Below are 27,950 nucleotides of genomic sequence, written 5' to 3' on the forward strand. Positions count from 1 at the left end.
GCCATGATGGAAGAACACGCCCCCGCACTCTCATTGGTCGGGGCTCAATTCAACAGCTTGGCCTGTCCATTGACGTCACGGACGTCAGTCTTCGCACATGGAATTGCGAATCAGTTGCGCTTTTGCGCTGAAGCCAGCCGAGGTCACGGACGCGCGAGAACAGAGCAGCCGCCGCTCTCCAGTGCGCACGGGCTGAGGACTGTATTCCGACACCCCACTGCAGAGCTCTCATCTTTATAAATTGGCTTTTTAATTCCGTTTCTACAGGAAGACTGATATCTCCTTTACGCGATGGAGAAGATGTCTCGACCTCTTTCTATAAACCCAACTTTCCTACCTCCGACCCACGGCGTCCTGAAATCCCTGCTGGAGAACCCCATGAAGCTGCCCTTCCACCACGATGAAGGTAAAGGTATGTGGATGTTGCTTTGGAAAGTTTAAATGGTCTTCTGCATCAGCTGTTGGGTGTCAGGCGCGGTGCGCGCTTTGCTTTCATTACAATCTGCGCGTAAAGCGCATCAGTACCTGCTCATGCATGCATGCTGTCATGTATAACTGATTTGAATTCTGGTGTGATTTTAGATGTTAATTTATATGTATTATCATATTTATGTTGATACTTGCATTGCAGTACAGTGCAATGTATTCATTTTACGCGCAAACGCAGATCCTTTGCGCAGTGAATTCAGCCGGAATGCATGATGTTACCTGCTTAAAATACGCGTATTTTACTGTTTATTAAGCATTTACTCACATAGAGAATGAATAAGCTGAGTCTGCTCAACTGACACTGACTTTATTTGGATAATGAAGTTCGCACGCAATGGAGATGATTTGTACTTATAGTTCCCTATAGAGGGCGCTACTGAGAGACTCTGATTGTCCTCAATCCTCATCACACGTTTATAGTATAAATAAAAGGCTGTTTTATCTTTGGATACCCATATGAAGGTCGTGCATTGTCAAGATATAACACATGCATGCTGTCTTTTGTTTTCTCCAGTTTGCAAAATAAATGTTTATTTGGTTGCGTTTTTGGATCACCCGGTTTCTTCACTCTCATGTCATTCTTTGTAAAACTGTATTTTCTTTCTTCTCTGGAGAAGTGCTGAGAAATAGCCATATTTTTCCCGGACTGAGCACAAAATCACAAAAAGCATAAAAGTCTGTGCTTTCATATGAGTTCAGAAGACCTTGAACAGAGTGCAATAATGTGTTATGGGGCTCTTTTAAGATGCGTTGGAACAGTGCGTGTTGTAAAAGCTGCGTAAAATGATTTCAACTGAATCGAATGCTGATACTTCTGTGGTGCTCTTTTTTAAGGAACTTGAGCTGCAACTTTTGTTAAATGAAAAATTAGTGCCTGAGTAAAGCTCAAATTTCCTTATTTAGTGAAAATGAAAGTCAAAGCCTTTTGGGGGAAAATAAATAAAATATTTTGCATGAGGAAGCATATTTTCATAAAGCGTTTTTGCATTGTGAAATTTACATTTTCATCCTAAATTTTCATTACTGCAAAACTTTTTTTGTTATTAAAATCTTTCTAAATGAACTGTTGGTTTGCGAAAACATAAGTAATAAATAATACAAAATAATAATTTCCATTAATTAAATTAAGGAAAACAAGCCTGTTTTTACACCCAAATTCGCATTATTCGCATTACAGTGTAAAATTACTTTAATAAAGTAATTTATTTAATCAAATCATCATACATTAAGTCTTGGAACAACACAGATGTGTAATATATAACACCATTTTGTATTAAGAAGATAAAGTATATTATCAGGATTATGTTTGCATAGCAAAATTTTGAAAATCAAGCATGCAGTAATTATTTTAACCCCAAAGTCGTATTACTTTATTACAATTATATATATATATGCAGATTTGGGACAACACAAAGGTGTAATAAATAATATTTTGCATTAAAAAAAAAAGGGATATTTTTTATATGTCAATTAAGCACATTTCCAGTGAAATGACAGTGAAAAATGACTTGAATACTGCAATGTTTTCATTAAAATTGGCATGCATCACAACACAGATATACATGAACGATTACAAAGTGATAATGTTTTAGCCGGACAGTGACTCTAACGCCTCCATCTTGTTCCTCCAGGGTTTGGGAAAGAGAAAGAGAAGGAGAAGAAGTTGGAAGAGGATGGAAATGCCATCAACACTCCTCAGTCTGCCTTCTTGGGCCCGACGCTGTGGGACAAGACCCTGTCATATGATGGCGACAACTTCCAGCTGGAGTATATGGATTTAGAGGAGTTTCTGTTGGAGAACAATATTCCCGCCAACCCTGGGAGCGAGCAGAGCCAGCCTTCCCAGCAGCCCCTGCAGCAGCAGCAGCCGCCCTCCGCCCCACCCACGCCTTCGGTGGTGGATCTCAGTAACCGGACAGCCACGTCCGTTCACTCCGGCATCGTGGGCCAGAACTGCCTCCAGAGTCCCAGCAGAGCAGGTACCCATCTGTTTCTGTTCACCTACGCTCTTAAACATAGCAGCTTTTCCATAGAAGATCCATTCTGGGTTCCAAAAAGAACCTTTGAGTGAACAGTTCCGAGAACTGTATTTAGAACATATTTAGAATCTTCAGAACCCTCGGTGGAATGAACAGGTTCTTCATGGAATCATCGGTGCAAATAAAGAACCATTACTTGTTTATCATCTTCTGCATGTCGCTTTGGTTAATCATCAGTGTTGTCTGACCTCTGTAGAGCTTTATAGATTCAACAGTGTAATAATCCGAACCTGAAGCGTCTGTCGTGGAGTTTTCAAGCGTCCGTCAGATTCCTTGGACTTCGCTCAGCGGCGACTACTGTGTGTTTGGCTGAAGTCCATGTGGTCAGGTGTTTGCGGATCATGTTCACTCGCAGCTGTGTTGGAAGCTTTATCTCTGCCACCTTTCAGATCAATCGAAGCCTGTTTTTCTCTAGAGGAAAACAGGAATAATGTGCATCTGAATTCATTTGACGTTGCAGATTTTGTAAGAAAAGCCATAGATGGTTTGCACATGGTACAGGTCATGTGAAACAAATAAATAGTGATGGTGTTTGCTGCACTAGTGCGTTCGTATGCATCACAGCGTTTAGTTCTGCCCAGACGTGACTGACAGCTCAGGAGGAGCCGTCAGAGTCACCCGTCACACTGATCAGACATGGCTTCATGAACCACTGACTTTCACACATACTTCACACGCTTTGAAAGCCATTAAACCTGTCGTGACAAATTTCCGACAACATGCGTTACGCCTTTAATTTGTGTAAATGCAGTTAGTGCATTAAATCATGTATGTTTTATGGCTAATGTGAGAGGAATGAATGTGACATTCATCCTGTTACACACCAAACTACAGCAGATAGTTTATGGATGTTATATTTAAACACGCATGGATGAGCAATGACAAACAAACACACCCAACACACTCCAGCAAACATAAATGGAGATCATTTGTGTAAATCCTACAAAACACGGTCCATTTAATCTCCAAAATCAAAACGAGTAAAAATAATACTATTATGCATGAAGAAAATCAAGCATATTTTCATGACATTACCATTTTTTGTATTGCAACAATAATAATAAAGCACAATTTCACCCTGAATTCCCATTACTGAATTACAATGAAACCTTTTAAACAGTTTTAATTAATAAATAAATATGCAAGCAAACATAAATTAACATCAATTAAATGCACAGTAAATTCTACCAAGGAATATAAATAATATGCAATCACAATAATTTATTATTATTTATTTATGTACTTTTCAGAAAAATCCTAAGAAGTCTGTTTCTTTTATTTACAAATTGATATAATTAATTATCACTAATTTACATTATATAATTTGTAATAATATATTATAATATAATAGTGAAACATCGTTTCGACAAGTTTCAGGAGATTAATTTATTCACATATGAGGAATATATTTCTATAACATTTTATTGACATTTTTGATGTTAAGAGACAAGTTGACAGTTTAATATATTTTAGTGTAAGGGTTTATAAAATCTTCTTTTATTGATTAAAAATAAAGTGAAATGAATCATCTCAAAGGCCATCAAAACTTTTTAAAAAACTTGATAAGAATTTATTATATATATATTAAAGAAACATATATATTGTCTTATTTTATTAAAAATATTACAAATATTTTTTTATGTTTAATATAAAAAATATTAGTTGTTTTATTTAAATGTAAAAATGTATTCAAATGTAAAAATATATGTTTTTTTGTATTTAAATGTATTTATTTAATCTATAACATATATTGCATTCTGAATAAATTCATTCTGAAAAAAATATTGTTCTATTTAATTACACGAATAAATTAAATCATATTTGTAAATGTCATTGCAAACTTTTTTTTTTTATATCAACTTTTTTTTCCTTTTTTTATAAGGTTCTATATCATGTGTATAAATATCAATGACATTTCTATCTCCTTATTCTGATTGGGTGAAATATTGAACCAGGCATGTTTTGACAGCAGACTCATCCTCTGATGCATCTGAAAGCAGTTGAGAATATATATCTGCCAGGATTTGCAACAACCTGCAGACTTTATAGCCACTTCAAGGGAATAAAAGTGTAGAGTGTGTACAGTAACCCTCTGCCTGCTTACAGAGACAGAAGAGTCTCTATAATGTCTCTATAATTCTCGGTTTATAGGCTTGAAATATATTAGTTAGGAACACAAGCGATGCTGTTAAAGCGTCTGACCGCGGTCTTGCATGCGCATTTACATGTGTGTGTGTGTGTTTTCTGTCTAGATTGACAGTTCAGGCTCTGTTCTGCACATTTCGGCTCACGTGAAACCAGCGCGTTCTCAAAGCAGCGTGCGCGTCCATGTGATCAACACATGCGCCCGCGTGTGCCACAGAGAGAGCGAATGACACGCCCCTCCCATTCCTTTCCAGCGGTCTGGTTAGGCCCCGCCCCTCGCTCGCTGACACGCCCCGCCCCTCCCACCCGTGTGTGTGTGTGTTTCTCGAACAGAAGTACAGTATGTTCTCAATGAGACTCACATTGCCTGCGTCGTGCCGATTCACGTGCGCTTGAGCCGAAAACACACGCTTTTCCTGAGGGAAACTGAGATAAAAGTGTTTTCACTACAGAGCTTGTGTTTTGGGATGTAGGCTGCAGCCACCTACTGTTGTTTTGCAGGCTTGAGCGAAATTCAGAGTTTATTGTATTTCAATTCACAGAACTTAAATGGCACAATTAATTTTGTCTGATTATTCTTTAATAGGTAGTATACATTTTACAAATGAAGAGCCATCCAAACTTAATAATATTTTGTGCAATATTAGTATTAATTTAATAATATTAATGTAATATTGAATATACTTTATATTCAGATTATTTTAATACAATAATATTTGTATTAAAATATATTATTTAATAATATATGTATTTGATATTTATTAAAATATATTCACATATTAATAATTTAATAAATTATTTAAGAAATATTAATACATGAACTATTATTCCACTATGGTTTATAAAATAATTAATTAAATAATCAACATAAATAAAGTTTTTTAACTTTTCTCTCTAATTTATTTTCAGAGAACTTAAGAATATTTCGTATTTTTTAATATTAAATGTAAACATTTTAATTTATATTATTTTATGTAATACTCTATGTATTTAATATTATATATTTGATATATTATGATTTGGTATGCGATTTAATAGTTCTTCAACCATGGTTCATAAAATGAAAATGTAATTATATGTTAATTAAATCATCTTAAATCATCAACTAAATCAATTAAAAAATAAAAGAAAATAAAAGTTAAAAACAATAAAAAAAAAAAAAAAAAAAATGTCCTGACACCTCCAAAATCTCTTCTGCTCACCAAGGCTACATTTATATGATTAAAAATACAGTAAAACTTGTAAAATTGTGAGATATTATCACTACTAAAAAGATTTGTTTTCTATATCAATATATTGTAAAACTTAATTTATTCATGCCATCAAAGTATTTTCAGCATCATTACGCAAGTTTTCAGTGTCACGTGATCCTTCAGAAATCATTGTAATGTACTGAAACATTTCTGATTATTATCAATGTTGAAAATTCATAATTTCATAATTTTATGAAAACTGTGAGCCACTTTATCTTGCAGGATTTTTTTGATGAATAGAAAGTTAAAAAATGCACTGCAGTATTTAAGAAACTTTTGTAACAATACAAATGTATTTATTGTTAATAAATATAATATAATTTAATGCATCTTTGCTGAAAAAAATGTACAATCTAATCAAAATAATAATATAAAAGATAAAGAAATACACTCTAAAATTGTAGCGTAGTTCAGCCCCTGCTGGTCAGTGTTGTAACTGCAACATTCAAAATCAAAGTTTTTTTTTTTTTTTTTTTTTTTTTTCATTTAAAATTAGTAATGTATCTTTGAAAAACAACTGCATAAAAAACTAAAAATAAAAAAGGTTCTAAACAAAGCAGGCTTCCCGAAGCTCTTCCTCGCTGCTGGCGGCTTCAGAGGGATTTAGTGTTTTCAGGAAAGATCAGAATTCCTGATCGGATGAAGTCCTGCACCGTGGAACAGTCCAGAAGCACACAGCCAATGGGAAGCTGCTCCTCGCACTGAATCCTATTAGAGGCTCTTATCTGCAGTCTGCTGCTCCCTAAAACTCTCCAGGACACATTTAAACCAAACTGAATACAGAGAATGTTTAGTGAGTTTGATATCAATTTAGAAAAAGTGAAAACACTCACTGAACTCAAAAACATATTTGGACTGCAGGGTTATTATAGATGAACTAAAATAAATCAACTTTTGATCTATTTCTGGTTGTTGCCAAGTTGCAAACATTCCTCATTTTAATTAACTTGATGCACTGAAATAACAAATTAAACTGAAGTTAAAATTAATGTAACTGTTAATATTTTTTATTATTTGTGATAAATTGATAAAAACTAGAGAGAGAGACCCATCAAAATTACAACATTTCTTAAATTAAAGTAAAAATTTTATTTTAATTTTAATTTTACTAAAATGTATTAAAACGCATTTCTGTTGCTTTAAATAAAATATACATTAACTGGATAAGAAAAAAACTTGCATCAGCAAGTTAGCAAGGCAACATCTCATTTTATTTCTGTTTAACTTAATCTGCTAAAATAACTAAAATTAAAGCTAAAATAATAATAATAATATATATAGACATAAACTGCTAGAATAAACTACTAAAAGTGAAAGAAACTCACAAATCTCTCTCTCTCTCTCTCTCTCTATATATATAATATAATTATTTATTGGACACTTTGTCACAAGTCACTTTGTTTTCATATTTTATTGCATTATATTTGTCTTTTATTTGGATAGAGACATTGTGTGCTGTTTCTAATTTTATTATTATTAGTTATAATATTATCAATAACAATTATTTTATTGTTATTATCTACGTTGGTCTTCTACTTTTCCCCTTAATTTCATTAAATGTGCATGTACTACACATATATTTACACGTCTCTTTTTGGTGTGTTTTGAGGTGTTTCTGTACAGTAAACAGTATCTGTTTGTCAAATGCGGTGACGTTCTGAGTCTAAGACATTAACAGCTGCTGGTTTTAAGGCACTGCTCTCATCACAGGTTAAAATAGAGCTTGTTAGGGGGGTTTGTTCCTGCAGCCGTCCACTTCCCCAAAGACACAGACACCTCCCTTCCTTCCTTCCTTCTGTGTGTGTGTGTGTGTGTGTGTGTGTTTGAGGAAGTGAAAAGGCCGGGGTTCATGGGACGGTCACGGTCCCACTCCTAAACACTCTCACATGCTTTCACTGCGTCAGCGCTCCGCTAGAATAGTATTATATTTAATGCATAATAAATATGTTATTATATGTTTTATTATAATTAGAGGTTATATTACTTTATTATACTATTTTAAATACGTATTATTATTATTACTGATTTATAGTAATATTTATCATGAATTTATTCTTATATATCATGTATTGTCTTGAATATTTCTTATCCTACTTGTAGACCATAAACAGTCAATCATTATTATACTCTATAATAACATATAAATATTATTATTAATTAGGCTGTTACTTTTGTTGTTGTTATTATTATTATTAATATTATTATAGGATTTTGTCTCATAAGCATGAACTTGCATAATATTATCATTTAAAGGCAGTAAAGATATTATCATTACATCGCACTTTCGTCTTGATCGGGTCAGTTTCGATAGAGTAGTTCATGAGTTACTGTCTACTTGTTTGTGATCTGGCACACACACACACACACACACACAGATAGAGAAAGACCTTTGTCAAGCTTAAACAGCAATCTGGGTCCTGAAAAAAACCTCCCATTTCTTACAGCTGTGACCTCTGACCCCTGCTGTGTGTTTCTGTACAGCTTCTCATTTTCACGCTGCTGCAGCTCATGAAGGACAAGCAGCTTTTGAGTCTTATTGTATAATCTGGTTGTGTGATTCAGATTGTCTGCTTCACGTGCAGTTAAACTTGTGTTATTGTGTGTAATATTATGTATAAGTAAATGTACTGTATTTATAAAATCATTATAAATCATATTACCATCTTGTAGTTCAAATGATATAATAAGACATCAACTAATAATAAAAACAATATACAATACATATAAATAATATATAAAAAATACAATTATATAAATAATAAAACTGTATATATAACATTTATTTTTATATGATTTATTGGTGATATAAATTATACTATAAAACATTTATAAAATATGAATAAAATATAAATAATAATTTATTTTCATAATATATAATAAATTGTATTGTTATAGTAATAACAATGATATTATAAACATATAAATATTATTATTATTGTTGTTACTTAGTAGCGAAATTATAATAAACAACTATAAAACTTATATATATATAACTGATTTAAAAAAAAAAAAAATATATATATATATATATATATATATATATATATATAGTTTATATAGTTTTTTATTCATCGGTATTACTTATTCAGATATTATGATAATTTTAATCAAAACATTTAAAATATTTGTAAATATGTGTGTCTATAAGGGGGGTTCATTTGTCCTTTGGTGTTGCACATAACCAAAATTGAACAAGATTTACTTTCTAAAATACATTTATCTAGTATAATAAGCATTTTATATTAATGTTAATGTTTTGATTATGCTACTTTTTTTTCTTGCTGAGCAAGTTTCCTTTCTATAATTTTAATAGACATGTTTAAACAAACCCTGAATGGTTTTCTCTCTTCTCTGTCTCTGTCTTTCTCCCTCAGCTCTCCCTTCGCGTGACACACCCAGTCCCATAGATCCAGACTCCATCCAGGTTCCGGTCAGGTACGAGCCCGACCCCGCCGACCTCGCCCTCTCCAGCGTCCCGGGACAAGAAATCTTCGACCCACGCAAGCGCAAATTCTCAGCAGAGGAGCTGAAGCCGCAGCCCATGATCAAGAAGGCGCGCAAGGTCTTCATTCCAGAAGACCTGAAGGTAAACATAAACAGCGAAGCATGACGCACAGAGAGCAGCCAATCAGAGAGTTCGTCACGAGTCATGTGACTCGGAATAGATAATTTTTACGGAATAGAATATTTTGTCACCAGCGGAATTTTCAAACGGCAGTGTTCATTTTGTTGATGGATTATTTGTGTCAATTTCCGTCAACAACTTTTTCTCATCGATGAAAACGAGACAATAATAAAAAAAAACTGTTTTTAATGACAAAAACTAAAACTAAAATATAATCTAATTTCTGTTAACGAATAAAAACGAGATGGAAATGTTAAGGACGGACGATTTGGGAAGATATACTGTACAGTCAGACTCAGTCAGGACTAATGTCTTAAGTACATTGTAGCGTCCTGATCTAACCGTGAGAAAATGTGACGCTGTACGTAAAAAATTAAAAATATAATCATAAAAATATTCTTCATGAATTGGAATAAAATAAATGTTAACTGAAATTACAAAACAAATCTACAACATAGCAAATAAATATCAAAAATACGTCAATAAAAAAAATACTTATTTTATTTCATTTAGTTTAGAAGCTTTAGCTTAAAAGAATGTACTAAAATAAACAAACCAGAAAAAAATAAATAAATAATGCATTACAATTTAAATAAACCCTTTAGATTTTAGTCGTCTAAATCTACTTCAAATTAAGTCAACTAAAATTGTATGATATTTAGTCGACTAAAACTAGACTGAAACTATAACAATTCAGATGACTAAAACTAAATCGAAATTTGCTGTCAAAATGAACACTAAAAATTAATATTAATAACAAAATGAATAACTGGTTTTTCATTTATTTCTCTCTCTCTCTCCATCTCCACACAGGACGACAGATACTGGGCACGGCGCAGAAAGAACAACTTCGCAGCCAAGCGTTCCCGGGACGCTCGTCGGCTGAAAGAGAACCAGATCGCCATCCGCGCGGGATTCCTGGAGAAAGAAAACACGGCGCTCAGACAGGAAGTGGCCGACCTGCGAAAGGAACTCGGCCGCTGTAAGAACATTCTGGCCAAATACGAGGCGCGACACGGCCCTCTGTGAGCCCCTCCCACCCCACACAAACCCCGCCCACCTCCACAAACGCCCCCCGCCCACCACCAACCCCAAGGGACTTCTGCGTACCTCTTTAAGAGGCGACATATTCTCCTCTCCTTTTTTTTCACGTTTCTCTTTTCACTTTTCTCTTTACAAACCCAGTTTGCATTCTTTAGTTGATTGTGTATTTCATGCGTGTGTTTTTCCTCGTGTAGTTTCACACATTCACTTTTCTCGCTTTCCTTTCATTTGTTCCATACGTCCATTTATTCCTTCACCAACGATGGATCGTTTGTCTGGAAATGGTTTTCTCTGGAGTGTTTTGTACACCTGTAACACAGACTTATAAATATTTTCCTCGCCGCTCACCCTCCTGTCTGTCAATGAACCGTTCGACCCCACCCCCTTTTCCCAGAGGCTCCACCCACTTCCTGTTGCCCGAGCTTCTTTTTGTGTATATTAATGTATTTTAGTTGAATAGCTGTAACGCACCGACACCTTTCGTTCTGTGAAGTGTGTAAAACACTAGCTAGCATCAGAACATGATGTTTGTTTTGTTCTTTTCCTGTTATGTGTGTTTTGTCTGTTTTATTTGACCATTTCTTTTAAACCAACACCAGCGTAGTTTTTGGCGTCTTTCCCACATTGTCCATGGAGCAATAAGCCTGAATCTCTTCAGAGGGCAAAACACATGAAATGTAAGCTAGCCTGTATCATAGCGCCATCATTTCCGCTGTAGTGCGGAAACTTTCCCTTCGAAACTTTCCCTCCAAAAATGCTGAATCCGTATATGTCTGTCTCGCTCTAACTCCCTGCACTAATGCGTGTTTCACAATCTGATCTGGTGCAATGTTTCTACCTACACTATAATCTGCCTGATATATTTATGGACTTTTGTTGTTTTTGTTTTTTTGAATGGAAGAAATGTTTTCAAAAATATTCAGTTGTTAATTACTACTATTGTTGTAGCTGTTCTTATTGTTATGGCTGTATAGTAATTTTTCCTGATTGTTTAATGTTTCATTGGATATTTCAGCATGACTTTTGTTTCAGAGCTGCGGCCTGAATCTAATTGTAAATGGGTCTTTTTATTTCCTTTTATTTTTTCCCCTTCTTTTTTAGGGTGGATGATTATTCTATCCTGTCTTTTAATTTTTATTTGTTTTTTTTTTACCCAGAGCATGCATTAGAATATTTGTCTGCACTAGCAGATATTTGTAGTGATTTATTTTCTTTCTTTTAGTTTCGTAGCTTCGCGTTTCTGTCGGGTGTATGACTGTAATGAATGTGTTTTAAGAGGTTTTGAGGCGTTCGTTGAGCAGGACGGTGTTGTCTCAAATACTGTGGTTGAAATCAGTTTGTTTACTGCAGACCAAAAGATACAGCACACAGATTTATTGATAAAACAGAGTTGATATATATATATATATATGAAATCTATTCTAAGTTGGTTTTTTGTACAGTATTTTTCCTATATAATACCATCTGAATATTTTCAAGGCACAACAAAACCAGAAATATATGATAGCTTACATATATATCTATTATTCAGAGCTAAGTGACATAGTGTTTTGATATATTATAAAGAATATAACTGGGAGTTAATGCGAAACCCGCCATCATTTCCTCTATTTTGGGCATTAAAAACCTTCTGCACCCTCATATTCAAATAGCCTTTAGTATTCTGTCTCAGGGAACGCTAGCAGCCGGACCTCGAACCATAACTCCTAATAAATATGAAATATATATCTTGTATTTATAGCTGTGTTCTGTACATCAGTAGTTTTTTCCTATCGAGAGGAGCTGCAATTCCTCAGTCTTAACTCACACTCTTGATGCTGTGTTTCATTACAGAGCATTTTACAGTATTGCTATTGGTTCTTTGAATGGAAATCTAAAGGCTATGCTTTTTTAGTCTCTATAATGGAGTCAGCAGAGTGTTGATATTGAATGTTAAGTGCGGCGGCTCTGAGAGATTTCGCTTGGTTGAATGTTAGAAAAGTCTTGCTGTCGAAGGGGTTTGAGTGCAAGGTTTCGTAAGAGATTCTGAGATCAGTTTTTATTCTGTTTATTCTATTAGAAGTTACAGGGTTTAAATCCAGGACTTCTGATCAAAGGTCAGAAGTTGCGTTTGATGCGCTGGTTACCTTTTTAAAGTCCTCGTCTGCCCCAGTTCAGGCCAAAGTTGAGAGGTACACAGATTTGTATTATCGAAGATTGATGGGGCAGAAATGTTTCCCTTGATTTTATTCCTTGTGTCTGTTTGTTTGTTGCATAAATGCAGATGTGAGATGCGTGTATAAAGCCCTGTGTAGACTGTTTCTATCTGTGCAAAACTGAAATAAATCCAGGATTAAGCCAAACCCCTTCTCGTGAATAATGACCCCCGGAAATACCTCCCTGAGGGCGTGAGGACAACCCAACCCAGTTTTCAGCCTTTCACCAATCTGTTTCCTCTCCTTGTTAGACAAGAAAGTAATCTCAGGTTAAATAGGTTTGACTCCTAGGCCACCATTTATGGTTCCTTCATGTGCTATCAAAATTACCGTAAATATTAACAAATTGGACTGCGTATCAGGTTGTATTTATGATTGAATCATTTTAAACATGGCGGAGGAAAGAAGTGAACATTAACGAGATCTCGCACGCGCGAAATATCCATTTTCAATTGTCAAGTAACATACAGGCTAAAGCATTGCTCACACAGAAATCATAGCATACATCATGTAGCCTAACCAACTAGTAAATAAACGTTTTCGCTATCACGAATGACTGGATTTCGCCCGCGAATTTACGCTGAAAAAAGTAAATATGGCCGCATTCCTTACCTCTATATTGACGTATAACAAATTGGTGTGTATTATGTATTTTACACAGCGAAAGCATCATATTTATCTGAAATTTAAGAACAAAGTAGCAATCTTATAATCTCGATATTTAGCGCGAATTGTAAACAAACCAGATTTTATTCATCATATGTTGGGTATTTATAAAATATCGAATACATTTAGGCTTTTACAAGATTTTCTTAAGCAGTAGATCATAATAATCAATTTCTTTCGACATAAAAGCAGCTGAACTCGATTAATTCGTTTTTACCCAACTTCAGAAATTAGACATTTCCGATAGCACGTGAAAGCAGCGTCAGACCAGAAACATCTCGAGCTGGGGTGCATTTCCCAAAAGTAGTTGCTAACCTGTTAGCAACTTGGTTGGCAATGGGAAATTGTATTGCAACAAACAAAGTTGCTAACTAAGTTAGCAACTATGCTTTTGGGAAACGCACCCCAGGACAGTTTGATTAGCCCACATAGCAAATCATCTTACTTTAAAGGCCATATGCATCATCTTATAAATTCATTTTTGGCATTAGTCTATTCCCTGTTTTCTGGGACACAGCAGTGAGATTCTGTGAATTGACTTACTTTGGTAAAACTCACTACCTCAGTCTTGAAAGGAACCTATAACCAAATTGAACCTGTTTAGTCCAGTGCCTTGAATTACCACACACGATTCCAGACACATTTTAAAGCTTATATTACTTGGACCGGATCGGACCCGCGTGGAAAGGGCTCGCGCGCTGCTCCAATCAGACTGACTCCAAAATCCACCCCTTATTCGACAGGTGCACCCCTTATTCGTCTCGAATAGAAATAAAACCGCCGTATTGAAGGCAACACCTGCAGACAGTCTATGAGAGAGACTGGAGATGTTTGAGCTTGTGTGTCACGCGAATGAAGCAGAATGCTGCCACCTTTTGACTCCTTGTTTCTCTGTACATTTAGTGTCCAATAAAGACTTCAGTTTTTCTCTCAAAGTCTGTGATTGTCTTTTTTCATAACTTGGTTTGTCTGAATTCTAGACATTAGCCTATATGTTCCATGCTTTTTGAAAATGATTGAAATCAGGGTATGTTGTTACATTTTGATTAAAATAATAATAATAATAAAAATTCTTATAGGAATAATATGCACTGATAAATCACTCCAAAACATTATTAGAGTACATAAATTAGTATTATACATGTATAATTAGTATACATGGATTATTAATAATGCAATACAATAGAATAAAATAACATGAAACAAAATACAGTATAACAATAAAATGTAATATGTTTTACTATATAAAAAATACTTCTAAAAATATATACATATACTTTTTTTGTATTTAGATTACTTTGCTAATTCATTTGCCTCTAAAAAGTAAATTTCTTAACAATTTCTATTCAAAATAATCATTTTCACTCTCATTTCACAACATTAACACACTGCATTAAGATAATATAATGTTAACAATAGCATGAGAACATTGAGATTAATGAATTAATAGAAGTGCTAATTCTTCATATTCCAGATGAAATGATCACAGACACACATGCATGAGAGTTACAGCTCGTGTTTATTAACTTTAGAAACTTGTTCATTATTGGACACATGTAGTTTTTATAGTAACACCAGCACCGAAACACTAGAATGATGTGTGATGAGGACATCAGAAGCGTTAGAAGAGGTTTTGTGGTTGGTTTTGAGAAGGCCAGAGCAGAATTATGTGCCAAAACAGGATGTAGAAAGATTTTTACAAAAGTCTGTCCCAGAGAAGAAGAGGTGGTCAAAATGACTCCGTTCATGCAGTCCTAACACATCTCATCAAACATCCCCAAATCATATTCAAACTCTGCAAAAATGATCAAACAGCATATGAAGAAAAAAAGGCTTTCACTTTAACATCATTACAGGATGAACAAGTAATTATGGATATTCCGACACAACACGAGAAGATGTTCATAGACCAGCACAGTGAAAATATTACAAAACAAGAGCTTCAGCCTTTGTGTGAAAAACACTTCACTAGCGAGAAGCTGCGTAGTTTCCTGAATCGCTTTCAGATCAGTGCTGCAACAGAACTGCCCAGTCAAACTGCGATCCAAGCCGAACGCATTCACAGTGTCGCATCGCAGAAACACGACAGAAACCAGGGAATGATGAAAGATGATCCTGCTGCTGTCAGGTCGTCATGTGCATGATGGGAAGAGGAGCGAATGCTGCCACCGTTTAGCAAGAGATATCATGGCAGACAGAGAGCATTAGTTCAGAAACGTTTAGTTTGCACATATTGCACGGTCGATATCGAAGTACATCTCATTAATCTGTAGAAAACATTGTAGAGTCATATTTCACGTCAAATCAGTATGCTTTAGTTTCTTGCAATGCAATTTTACAGATTAAACTACTTTTCTTTTTGCAATTCAAAGTTTCAAGATTTTGGGGTGAAATATGAGCCATTTTTGTCAGATTCATCACAACAGAAACAGGATGTTATTCCAGGATGTCATTCACATGTCATTGGCCAACACTTCTTAATCACAAACCCATCAAATATTGTGCCAACTTTCAGAAACTTCACAAAGTGTCTTTAAGGTGGTTGAGGCGGTGAGATAAAACATCCCATAAACCTGGTTGTGCAGAGAAGCATTCAACATCGTTTCTATCTGCCATCAGCCTACAACTGGAGTATCAAAGAGAAGTGGTTCTTCCTGTTAGAAAAGTGCCGCATAGAAAAAAAAGCTCTGTGCAACGCTTTCAAATCCTGCTGAAAGAGCAGAAACTCAGGGGAAGGAGGGTAGAAAACCCCCAGCGCTTTGTAGAAAACAACTAGCCGTACGTTTGAAGTAAAAACCCAGTTAGTTGAGATGCAAAAATGCAGATTTGATACAGAAAGTCACACAAGTAAAGTAATTCACTACAGATGATAAGAAACTGCTACTGAGTGTGTGTGTGTGTGTGTGTGTGTGAGACTGAATGCACGGAAACATAATTAAATATCAAAAAGAATCACAATTCATCTGCTTTTAGTGGAATGTATTTACATAATACTGATGAAAATGGAAAAACACAACCATTGCCGTCTTGTTGCAACTGTGGTAAATGTGCATCCAGTACTGTGACACACACACACACACACTTCACTGATCCCAGTTGGATAGAAAACCGTAAACATTGCATGGTCGTACTGGTAACCGTTGGTGTTGTGATGTTTTGGTGATGGAGGAGGAGGCTCAAGCATCCCTGATGTCCTCCAGCGAGGAACTGCGGTACAGGTACTTCCAGATGGCGTAGTAATGGATGGCAGCAGCAAGAGCCACGAACACGTGCCAGATGGCGTGAGCGAACGGTATCACACCGTCTGATTTGAAGAAGACGACACCCAGGCAGTAGACCACACCTCCGAACGCCAGCTCGTACAGCCCGTCTGTGTTACTCTGATCAAAACCAGAACCAGACACAGTTACTGACATGAAAATCAGCAAATAAAGGTGTGCTATGACATGTTTGACAACCAGGTAAAAATCCATAAAACTAAAAGGTTCCAAAAAAGAACACTGATGCCACAGAATAACCATATTTGGTTCCACAAAGAACCTTTCAGTGGTCAGTTCCTAAAAGAAGCATTTTATCTTAGTGTGGAACACTGCACAAAAGGTCCTTTATCATGGAAAATTGAAATATTGTTAAAGGTCCTTCATAGAACCATGTGTGTCAAGTTCAAGGTTAAGTTTGGGTTAAATTCAGGTTAAGATTAAGTTTAGGTAAAGTTTAGGTTAAACTCAGGTTAGGTTTAGGTTAAACTCAGGTTAGGTTCAGGCTAAACTCAGGTTAAACTCAGGTTAGGTTCAGGTTAAACTCAGGTTAGGTTTAGGTTAAACTCAGGTTAAGTTCAGGTTAAATCTGAATTTTTACATTTTCTAAAAAAAATTACATTTTATTCTACAACAAAAAGTTCTACATAGAACCATCAATGACAATAAAATAACTTTTATTTTTAAGAGTGTCATCTACTATATTTTCATTTCATATGTGTAAAAGGTAATTTAACAATGTTTTCATGGTGTTGCATATAGAGTGCTGCAGGAATTAAATATTTTTGGAGGCCAACACCCTGAGACAGGTTCTTTTATTTGATTTATTGCCTGAAACAGGGTCTGTGGTTAACACAGGTTAAGTTTAGGGTTAAGCTGGGGGTTAAGATCAATATATTCTCATTTTTTATTCTACAAAAAAAAAAAATATATATATATATAAATAAAAATACACTAGCAAGATGGATCCCTGCGATTTTTCTTTCTGAAACTCTTGTCTTGAAAAAGGCAGGTGCTAACAAGTGTCCAAATGGGACTACAGAGGTCATTAAGGACATTAAACCATCACAATGAAGAGACAAAATCATAAACCTTTGTTGGTCACAGAGTTTATTTTATTGCAATAATCCAAAAGCCAAAGGAAATGTTGAGCTTTGAATGCAGGGAGTTTTAATTGGTGCCCTTGGATTTTTTTCAAGCAAGTGTAGCTACTGCTCCTAACCACAAGGTGGCGTCACTGTCTGTGAAAACATGATGTACACGAGACACTTGCTGTATTTTGAATGTAATGAACACCGATCTGCTGCTGTCTCTGACTCGAACATCATACAAACCCAACGCAAAGGTTATCAATAGTGATTGAATTTCAAAGCATCTCGGTTTGCTCACTCCACCGAACCCAAGTCTTTACTGTATTGCACAATACACACTGCACACATGTGCTGTATTTACACTGTGTATGTAAGGGTGAGTCTCACAAAAGCTGTCAAACTATGCCTGGATCATATTTCATCCAGAAGTCAAAAGAAAAAATAAATAAATAAATAAATAATAATGAAAATTGATATATGAATCATATGGATGTATCATTGTAATATATTTTTAATATTAGTATTGTTGGTAATAAAGCAGAAAAATTTAAATTATACAAAATAATAATAATAATAATTAACTCATTAACCTTATTTTATTCTCGATAATTTCATTAACTCAAGAAAAAAATATTTTAAAAATAAATAAATACATATTTTAGAACAATTAAAAATATATTTTTTTATAAACAATACATTAAAATGACTGGGATTACATGAAAAGAAAAAAAAAACATTATAAAGTGCATTATATTAAACTAGCCTAACATGTATATCTATAAATATATAATAATATATGGGTCAAAGGTGAAGGTGATCAGATTTCCGTCAGGGGAATAACATTCAAGGGCAGGTCGGAAATTTCTTGTTTCACAATAAAACATCAGTGTGGCTAAACATTTAGTTTTCTTCAAATCTATATTACAGAATTACTTCTGAAGTCATTTGTAAGGCTTTTGTTAAGGCTTTCTCCGTCCTCTGTAATGACTCGTCCCACACCAGCTTTAAATAGTCGGGTTAATTATGGGGTCTGCTAATTAGCGCTTGGCCTTTAGAAGCACATAGATCAGATTAAGACGAGCTCATAGACTCACCATTGATGTCACCACCAGCGCAGGAAAGAAGCCCATGGTCAGGTAGAAGGCCAGCTCCACTAACTTATACCTACACAAACACAAACACACCATGACAATCACACCTCTCTCACTCGAGGGGAATTACTACAGAGGTAAATATTGTTCATTTATTTCATCCTCTATTTTGTGCATGTTTTCTGTTGTGCTGAACCCACATACGATTTAAGAAATTATTTATCTGCAATAAACTTGCTATATATAAAAATGCTATATATTTGAATACAGATTTGTAGGATGTGTAAACCAATATTGCAAATAACACTTTAAAGTATTTTGTAAATAATTTATTATTATTATTATTATTAGTATTATTATTAGTATTATTATATAAATAATAATATTTATTTCTATATAGATAATAATAATAATAATAATAATAATAATAATAATAATTGTTGTTGTTGTTAAATAAATAATAATAATAACAATAGTTGTTGTTGTTGAATAAATTATAATAATAATTGTTGTTGGTGGTGGTGTTATACAAATAATAATAATAATAATAATAATAATTGTTGTTGTTGTTAAATAAATAAATAATAATAATAGTTTTTGTTGTATAAATTATAATAATAATTGTTGTTCTTGGTGGTGTAATACAAATAATAATAATTGATGTTAAATAAATAAATAAATAATAATAATAATAATAAGTTGTTGTTAAATACATAATAATAACAATAGTTGTTGTTGTTTAATAAATTATAATAATAATTGTTGTTGGTGGTGGTGTTATACAAATAATAATTGTTGTTGTTGTTGTTAAATAAATAAATAATAATAATAGTTTTTGTTGTATAAATTATAATAATAATTGTTGTTGGTGGTGGTGTTATACAAATAATAATAATAATAATAGTTGTTGTTGTTGTTAAATAAATAAATAATAATAATAATAGTTGTTGTTGTATAAATTATAATAATAATTGTTGTTCTTGGTGGTGTTATACAAATAATAATAATTGTTGTTAAATAAATAAATAATAATAATAATAATAATAATAATAATAATAATAATAATAAGAGTTGTTGTTGTTGTATAAATTATAATAATTGTTGTTGTTGGTGGTGTTATACAAATAATAATAATAATAATAATAATAATAGTTGTTGTTGGTGGTGATGTTATATAAATGATAACAATAATAATTTATGATTGTATTAATAATTTATGAATGCTACAAATCATAACATTAAATATTTACTATTTTGTTTATTTAAAATGCATAGGTGTTCAGTTGGGTGGCTGTACATCATTGAGACTTTAAAATGCTAAATAATTGTGGCTACCCTAAATAAATCCCAACTGGCCAAGTTGTACATTAAAAAACAAAAAAATAAAATTAAAATAAAACAATAACACTTTGTGCATACTGATTATCAATCTTGCTCCTAATTTTAACAATAATAATTGATAAATAATAAAGTGCATAATTGTAATATTTTAAAATGTTATGTATTGAACTGTACGTGTCCTCACTGTACTCTACATGACTGGGACTTGCAAAATACTTGTGTATACTCTACCAATAATCACAACCAATGTAATTGCACATTCAACACCATATAACCGAAAACTGTGTGTCTATTATCAATTTTGCATAATAAAGATCTCATGCATCTGGCATCCCCTGACATCTACAGACATGGTGGTGACGTCAAACATACTTCTCGTGGTAGTTGAACACATAGATGGTCCCAGCGGCCGCCATCAGCCACACAAACCAGCGCATGTGAGCGGCGAGCGGCCCGAGCTCCCGGAGATTGAGCCTGCGGGAAAACACTCCCTCATTAGTGCTCACAAAGCTTCACTTTACTGCTGAAACACACTGAATCGTTCACACCCGCAGAGTACAGTGACCAAACGAAAAAAAACACACACACACACACACACACACACACACATAAAAACATGGTCATTTAATTATGAAGCTAGTAGTATGTTGTTGTTTTTTTTAGATGCATCTAAATGCAAAAGCAATAAATGTGTTTCAAGAAAACATACCATGGTGTATAAGAGGCAGCGATAAAGAAGTATATGACGACTCTGTCACACATGTGGAAGCAGTGCTCCATGGTCCTGAGGAATAAAGCACACAGGAGACAATATTCATGTGAACTGTGAGTTTGTGTACCATGTGCACCGAGATATCTGATTCTGATGCATGTTAAAGTTGATTATAGTGCACAACTAGTGAATAGCTAATTGAAAATGTGCTCACCCTCAGGTAATCCAAGATGCAGATGAGTTTGTTTCTTCATCACATGTGGAGAAATGGAGCGTTATATCACTTGCTCAGCAAAGGATGCTCTGTAGTGAATGGGTGCCGTCAGAATGAGAGTCCAAACAGCTGATAAAAACATCACAATAATCCACACCACTCCAGTCCATCAGTAAATGTTTTTATCAGCTGTTTGGACTCTCATTCTGACGGCACCTATTCACTGCAGAGGATCCACTGCTGAACAACCGATGTAAAGCTAAATTTATCCAAATCTGATGAAGAAACAAGCTCACCTGGATCTTGGATGTGTAAATGTTAAGCAATGGATCATTAAGCAGTGATCCACATGAAACAATAACTGAGGTGATTAAGTCTTGCATCTAAACGTGCTTGTTACTCCCACCGTCCTTCACCGTGATGCTGTGCGATCATACCTCAAGTGGCTCTTTTTCCAGGAAATGATGTGAAAGACGGTGGAGACGAGGAACAGAGCGATCAGACCCATGCCGTACACCCAGGCCGTGAACCGCTCCCAGCGGTCATCAGACAGCCGGTGTAACAGAGCCATGCCCACGAACGCCGGCACAATCAGCAGCTACAGGCCAGAGTTTGAGGAGGAAATAAAGCACTGAGTCACATGACACTCCAGGCAAGCACTGAGCTGGATCTGTTGAACTCTATTGATGAAGGAATGCATGTTCGTTACCGCATGGGTGTAGCAGTTGGCTGCGTGCTCGTAACATGTGGGCTGGTAACGGCAGTTCACAGCGGCTCGGGTGTTCATAAACCTGAAACACAACAAACCACGCATTCATATTTAATAACACCACTTTCATCTGACATATGTTCGGAAAAGGTGTTGTTTTCCTTAACTGAAATTATTTAGAAATTAAAAAAATTATAATAATAATAATGAAAAGGAAACAAAATTTTTTTATAATAATTTTTGTAAATATTCCAGTTAGTTTCCCAAATTACCAAAACTGAAAATAACTAAAATAAAGCGGAGGAAATAATAAAAATAAACTCATATTTAAAAATAATAAAACAGACACAACTATATTAAAACTGTAGCTAAAAAAAAAAAAAAAATTATATATATATACATACATATATATATATATATATATATATATATACACACACACATAATCTTCTATAAAATATATATGTATATGCAAAAGCCTTGCAATCAAAATATTTTCATCATGAAAAACAAATGCATCCAAATGTTTCCAAAATACACACTACAACATTTCTAAATAATAAAAATAAAAAAACGAAACTCAATTAAACCCTAAGAGACGTTTATACTTCTGAATGAATCTAATTATATATATATATATATATATATATATATATATATATATATATATATATATATATATATTAGATTCATATATTTTATTTCAAACATATGCATGATGTGTTGTTGTTGTTTTTTTTTTTTTTTGTGCATAGACAACACCCTGTGACTTTTCTTTTTCTCTCATATCTTTCACCCCATCAGTAAATGGCCATTAGCCTCATAATCTGCAGTGTGACTCATGCACATGTTCTGTTTTCTCAGGTCTTTGTTTGTTTGTTTGTTTGTTTAAGTCGGAAACTCCTCAAGGATGCAGCAGTGATGTCAAACATTGTGGTGTGTGATGCAGTGGTGCATGCTCATTAAAAACACACACGCATCCGTATCCATGCTGCATTCCCCGCTCCCTGCGTCCCTACACCCATGCGGACCAATTCTGACACTGCTGATGCTTGGAGAGCAGAAAACCACAATCAGACTGCAGAAACGAGTCGAAGAGTCAGTGTAGAGAATATGGAGACAATCTTATGTCAATGCAACGTCTCATCTCTAAACAGTGCATTTTTACTGGCCTGATCAGACCACAGAGCATGCTTTAAACTCAATGTGTGTTCTGATTCATAAATAAAGCATGTTTGTGGTCCGATTTCTGCATCAAGAATAGAGTTTATAGTCTGATCTGTGATTATGCAATATACAGTCAACAAAAACACATAATCTGTAATCTATGCATGGTCTTATCTCCAAATAGAAAATCAATAAAAAACCTTATTGGCTTGATTTGAACTGTAAAATACATGTTCAGACCACAATAAATACAGTCTGATCTCTTAATACAGAATATACAGTCAGTAAAAAAAAACACCCTGCTTTCCATGCATGAACTGAATACATTAATAAACATCATGCATTAAAACAAAAGCATCACATCAGGATGTGTCTGTATGTCAGTGAACGGTCTGATCTCAGAACAGCACAGAATCAATAAACATGCACGATCTGCTCTCTGGATACAGCTTGAAGATGCATGATCCATTCAATATCTGATTTCTGAACAGACTGCATAAATGAACAAAGTACACATAACAAGCAACAACAGAGATGCATTAATAATCAGAAAAGCACGTAGTCGAACCCGTTAACTGATCAGTACTCACCTCTGGAAACTATTAACTCTCTTCATCTCGCGAAATCTCAAATAAAAACAGATCTGAGATCAGTAAATCAATCAGATAATGAAATTGATTCAGATGTCCGTGGCCTACGACGAAATCTCCATTCACAAAAATCAATCCCAGATCGAAACGAAACGCGTCCGTGGCACCATAACTGCTCGAATACACCCCAAATCATTCATAAAACGGCGTTTTGTCGCATCATTTCACCTCGTGTACGATTCCGCTCTCTTTCTCTGCATTTATCCCTCTTTCTGTGTCAAATCGAAAGCCGGTGTCGTACATTTTAAGCATTTTTTTAGGCACACATGATTGACGGGTCCTTCCGCCAATGGGAGCGCGATCGGCGTGAGCCGCTCGATGCGTTCGACCAATCATCAGCAGGAATGATATCGCTTTGTTTGACGCAAGAATAGAGGGCGGGGCTTATGGTGGCGAGAGAGTTGCCATACCTGTTTGAATCGTGTCCTTATCAAAAGTGACACCGAAAAGGACGATTGTGTTACAGTAACCTAAACCTAATGCCATGAGCAACACACTACTCATTTCCTAATTTCTAAAAATAAAATCTACCATGCTTTTGGACTTGCACAATCTTTAAATGACCTCGGAGCAATATTTAAATACCGTGGTATATGCATAATGTAATCTTTTACAGCTTTGGTGTCAAATTATACTTTCAGGTATTTCAAATACCATGGAGATACATGTAAATACCATGTTATATGGAAATGTGTTCATACATTTCCAAAGTACGTGGTTTTACCAGGTGATAGCCTACTGCTGCTGCCCTTATCTGTATCATGTGATATTTTTCTGATACCATCAAAGTGTTGTTGTGTAGCTAATTGTGCACTTGTGCTCGTGTTTTGTACTGAGATTTCCCTCAGGATGCAGGAATATTCGTCCGGTTGGACTGGCACCTTCTTCTGTGTATGAACACACATACACTTACGCATTAAATGTGTCCCGACCTGCATGTTGCAACTCTGCTGAAGGCAAACTTGCACAATATGAATGTGAAACAGCGTGTTTGGGTGAAGAGCCACCATGGCTTCTGGACTCTGTGACCAGAAGAAACATTACATAAACCAGCACCAATGGCATTAGATGTCACCCAACATTTATGTAAGGCTGTTAACTGAATTGAGAAGACGTCTGTGTCGTGTGTCCCTACATTTTGACTTGTTTTCCAGGAAAAAACATCCAAGCATCACTGAGAAAAGAAAAGAAATGTTCTTGTTTTGAGAGTTTTACTGAATGTTTCTTGTTTTCAGAGAAACTGTCAATTGGTTTTTCATTGGTGCAAGAATAAAATATTGTTCTCCTTATATAAAACTCAAATACTTTGTTGAATAAAAAAATATGGTACTCATTCAGTATAGTGTTGACAATAACAAGATCTATTAACTGCACTACAGACGGGTTTAGCTTTCTGACTGTAGGTCTAATAGTCTCAGACTTTTTGCCAGGTCATCTTATTACAAAGTACCGTACCGAGCTAAGAAAAAAAATGTTCTAAGAACATTTCACTTATGTTCGCATCAAGTTATGAAAACATTAGGTCTAAGCTGGAACATTCAACACTGGAAATTGGAAATTTCTTTACATTTTTAAAGAAAACGTGCATTCTTGTTTATGTGAATCTATAGCGAAATCATTAAGGGACTGTTCTGTTTAGGATTTTGCAAACATAAATGTTCTCTGAACCATCTAAAACTAATAAGTTGTAAAGTTTAAAACATTTTAGATTAATGTCCAACTAAACTGTTTCAGAAGGTGGAAAAAAATACATTCAATGAACAACATTTATGTGCTAACATTTTGAGAATATTATTTAAGACCAGTTAACTTTGAATGAACGATCTATCAGTGTTACTAAAATAATGTGTGTAACATTACATTTAAATTTACATTTATTCATTTAGCTGACGCTTTTATCCAAAGCGACGTACAAATGAGGACAGTGGAAGCAATCAAAAACAACAAAAAGAGCAATGATAAGTGCTATAACAAGTCTCAGTTAGCTTAAACACAGTACACGTAGCATGGGATTTTAAATAATATAATAAATAAAAAGAAAAACCAATAGAATAGAAAAAGAACAGAGCAAGCTAGTGTTAGAGGTCTTTACACATACACACACACACGTCTTCATAACATTAAAATCATTGAATTCTTCTTAGCATTTGTATAACAAAGAAGAATCAAAAAATGAACACAGGTTACAGCATTTTCACGATTTAATGGGATTATGAGCAAATGTTCTTGACCTTTACACCATTCAGACGGAGGCTTAAATCACTTCCTCACAAGGGTTGGTTCTTGTTTAGCTGTTGCATCCCACAGTGCACCAGAAATAGAACTGAGAAGTGCAACCACATGCACCAAATAATAAAACAAACCAAAAAACATTGCAGAAATTGTTTTTTTTTTTAATAAGTCCTATAAAACCATCACAGGACCTGTGATTTTTATTTGCAGGACAAGATAGAGTGCAATATGAGTTTAAATGGCACCAACCCAACTGCTTTTAGAGCGGATTGACATTATGTGCTTCAGTCTCAGATAAATGCATGATAACCAAGATAAGGTCCTTAAGATCCTTCTTGGATATCGCAATGATTTGCACTCTCAACGCAGCCCAGCTCTCAGAAACCAGCTAACTCTTGTTGCTAGAGAGAGTGCAGTACAGCAAGAGGAAGCTGAGAGGGCTAAATAAACTGGGGAATTACACTAAGACACTAACAGGAAAGCTGATCCTTCTCTTCCTTCTTGTAATCTTTCATGACGTATTTCTCAACAGTCAAATCTTCTGTTCAATCTGAAAACATTTAAGGGATACTCCAACCCGAAAAGAGAAATTTTGTCCCTAATCACTTACCCCCATGTACCCAAACACACACCCAAAATATGTAATATATTCCAGTTAAAATCATAGATCAACTGAAATGCTAACGGTAACCTAGGCTAGCCTAATGTTTTCATTATAAAAAGACCATCCATAGATCCAGGTCGCCAAACGAACAACATTTTCACTTTGTCTCAAGGTAAAAGTCTGGAGGGATTTGAAAATGAAATTACACCCAGATAGTTTTTCCCAGAGGGAAACATCTCTCATTACTCTTTCATGGACTGTAAGAGAGTAGGAACCGCGGTGACGTAACAAAATGGTCCACCTGAGAGGAGAAAGCTGAAATAATATCCCAGAGAGCAGGGACAAACACCCTGCCCCAGACACAGCGCCGAGCTCCCAGAATCCTCTCTGTCTGTCTCCTCACAGAGCCTCTCAGGACCGGCCCGGATCAAACCTGCTCCCCTGGCCATGTTTCTGTTACGGAAATTTGTCCTGGATGCATGCGTTTATCCCAGTGGAGATGTCAGATATGTTGTTCTCTTGCTCTTAGCTTTTCTAGCTAACAGAGCTAATGCTAAAAGTTTGTATTTCAGAAGGGTCTTCATTAAAGGGGTCAAATGATGTTATAAAATAATGAATATCTCTTCGGATTTGAGACTTTAGTCTTTGCAACTTTACAGATCTTCTAAATGCACCAACAGCTTGTAGCACTCCAAAGAGAAAGTAAAAATTGAAATCGCATCATATGACCCCTTTAAAGACCCCATTAAATAGCTTGATGAGTAATTTTCATAATGGAAATGAAACAAAGTATATGTGTCTCTTCGTTCGTGTGTTAGTGTGACACAACGCTATCTTCTGTTGTCTTTATGTTAAATATTTACTATGAGTCACTCAACCTTTGAAACAGATGAGTGTGTGTTTGTTAATGATGGTTCGACAACGATAAACTTTATCTAATTTATCTAATCACCAGCGCTGTGAGCTGGCAAGCATTTTTATGATGCTCTGTTTAAATAATGTATGCACAGTTTCCATAACAGTAAATACACTACTGTTCAAAAGTTTGGGATCAGTAAGATTTTGTAAATTTTTTGAAGAAAGTTTATTTTGCTCACCAAGGCTTCATTTATATATATATATATATATATATATATATATATAAAAGTGGTATAGTGAAATATTATTACAATTTATTATTAAATATTTACAATTTTTATGCGGTTATTTTTTATAATTTATTGCTGTGATCAAAGCTGTATTTTCAGCATCATTACTTCAGTCTTCAGTGTCACATGATCTTCAGAAATCATACTGATATGTTGAGTTGCTTCTCAAGAAACATTTCTGATTATTATCAGTGTTGAAAATAGTTGTGCTGCTTCATATTTCTTTCAAAACTTTTTACATATCAATCACAATTTCTTAAAAAAATTTTTTTTTTTAC

The 27,950-nt window shown here is 34.7% G+C and overlaps 2 protein-coding genes across 3 annotated transcripts; one reads left to right on the top strand and one right to left on the bottom strand.

Moving 5' to 3' along the window:
* Positions 1 to 109: 109 nt before the first annotated feature.
* LOC113067842 (hepatic leukemia factor-like) lies at positions 110 to 11,273 on the top strand. 2 transcript variants are annotated; one of them, XM_026240330.1, is made up of 4 exons: positions 110 to 412; positions 2,121 to 2,468; positions 9,301 to 9,512; positions 10,365 to 11,273. In XM_026240330.1, exons 1-4 carry the CDS (start codon positions 292 to 294, stop codon positions 10,578 to 10,580), a joined length of 897 nt encoding a protein of 298 aa, XP_026096115.1. In that variant the 5' UTR covers positions 110 to 291; the 3' UTR covers positions 10,581 to 11,273. The 2 variants fall into 2 exon arrangements, with proteins under 2 accessions (XP_026096115.1, XP_026096116.1); XM_026240331.1 differs by having other exon boundaries at positions 110 to 406.
* A 4,575-nt stretch (positions 11,274 to 15,848) lies between these two features.
* LOC113067843 (monocyte to macrophage differentiation factor-like) lies at positions 15,849 to 23,940 on the bottom strand. The gene is made up of 7 exons (XM_026240332.1): positions 23,629 to 23,940; positions 21,872 to 21,953; positions 21,600 to 21,760; positions 20,946 to 21,020; positions 20,609 to 20,710; positions 18,899 to 18,968; positions 15,849 to 16,836 (listed from the first exon to the last, which is right to left on the bottom strand). The coding sequence occupies exons 1-7, from the start codon at positions 23,652 to 23,654 to the stop codon at positions 16,633 to 16,635; spliced, it is 720 nt and encodes a 239-aa protein (XP_026096117.1). The 5' UTR covers positions 23,655 to 23,940; the 3' UTR covers positions 15,849 to 16,632.
* Positions 23,941 to 27,950: the final 4,010 nt, after the last annotated feature.

This window comes from Carassius auratus, linkage group LG28B (genome assembly GCF_003368295.1).
Source record: "Carassius auratus strain Wakin linkage group LG28B, ASM336829v1, whole genome shotgun sequence".
NCBI classification, from domain to species: Eukaryota; Metazoa; Chordata; class Actinopteri; order Cypriniformes; family Cyprinidae; genus Carassius; species Carassius auratus.

Bases quoted from the DNA above. Each gene is read 5' to 3' on its own strand.
- LOC113067842 (XM_026240330.1), top strand. From the start codon at position 292: ATGGAGAAGATGTCTCGACCTCTTTCTATAAACCCAACTTTCCTACCT. The intron at 413-2,120 runs GTATGTGGATGT...TTGTTCCTCCAG, and splicing joins CCACCACGATGAAGGTAAAG to GGTTTGGGAAAGAGAAAGAG. The intron at 2,469-9,300 runs GTACCCATCTGT...TTTCTCCCTCAG, and splicing joins CCAGAGTCCCAGCAGAGCAG to CTCTCCCTTCGCGTGACACA.
- LOC113067843 (XM_026240332.1), bottom strand. From the start codon at position 23,654: ATGAAGAGAGTTAATAGTTTCCAGAG. The intron at 20,711-20,945 runs GTATGTTTTCTT...GTTTTCCCGCAG, and splicing joins GCTGCCTCTTATACACCATG to GCTCAATCTCCGGGAGCTCG. The intron at 16,837-18,898 runs GTGAGTCTATGA...GGTTTTGATCAG, and splicing joins CGCTGGTGGTGACATCAATG to AGTAACACAGACGGGCTGTA.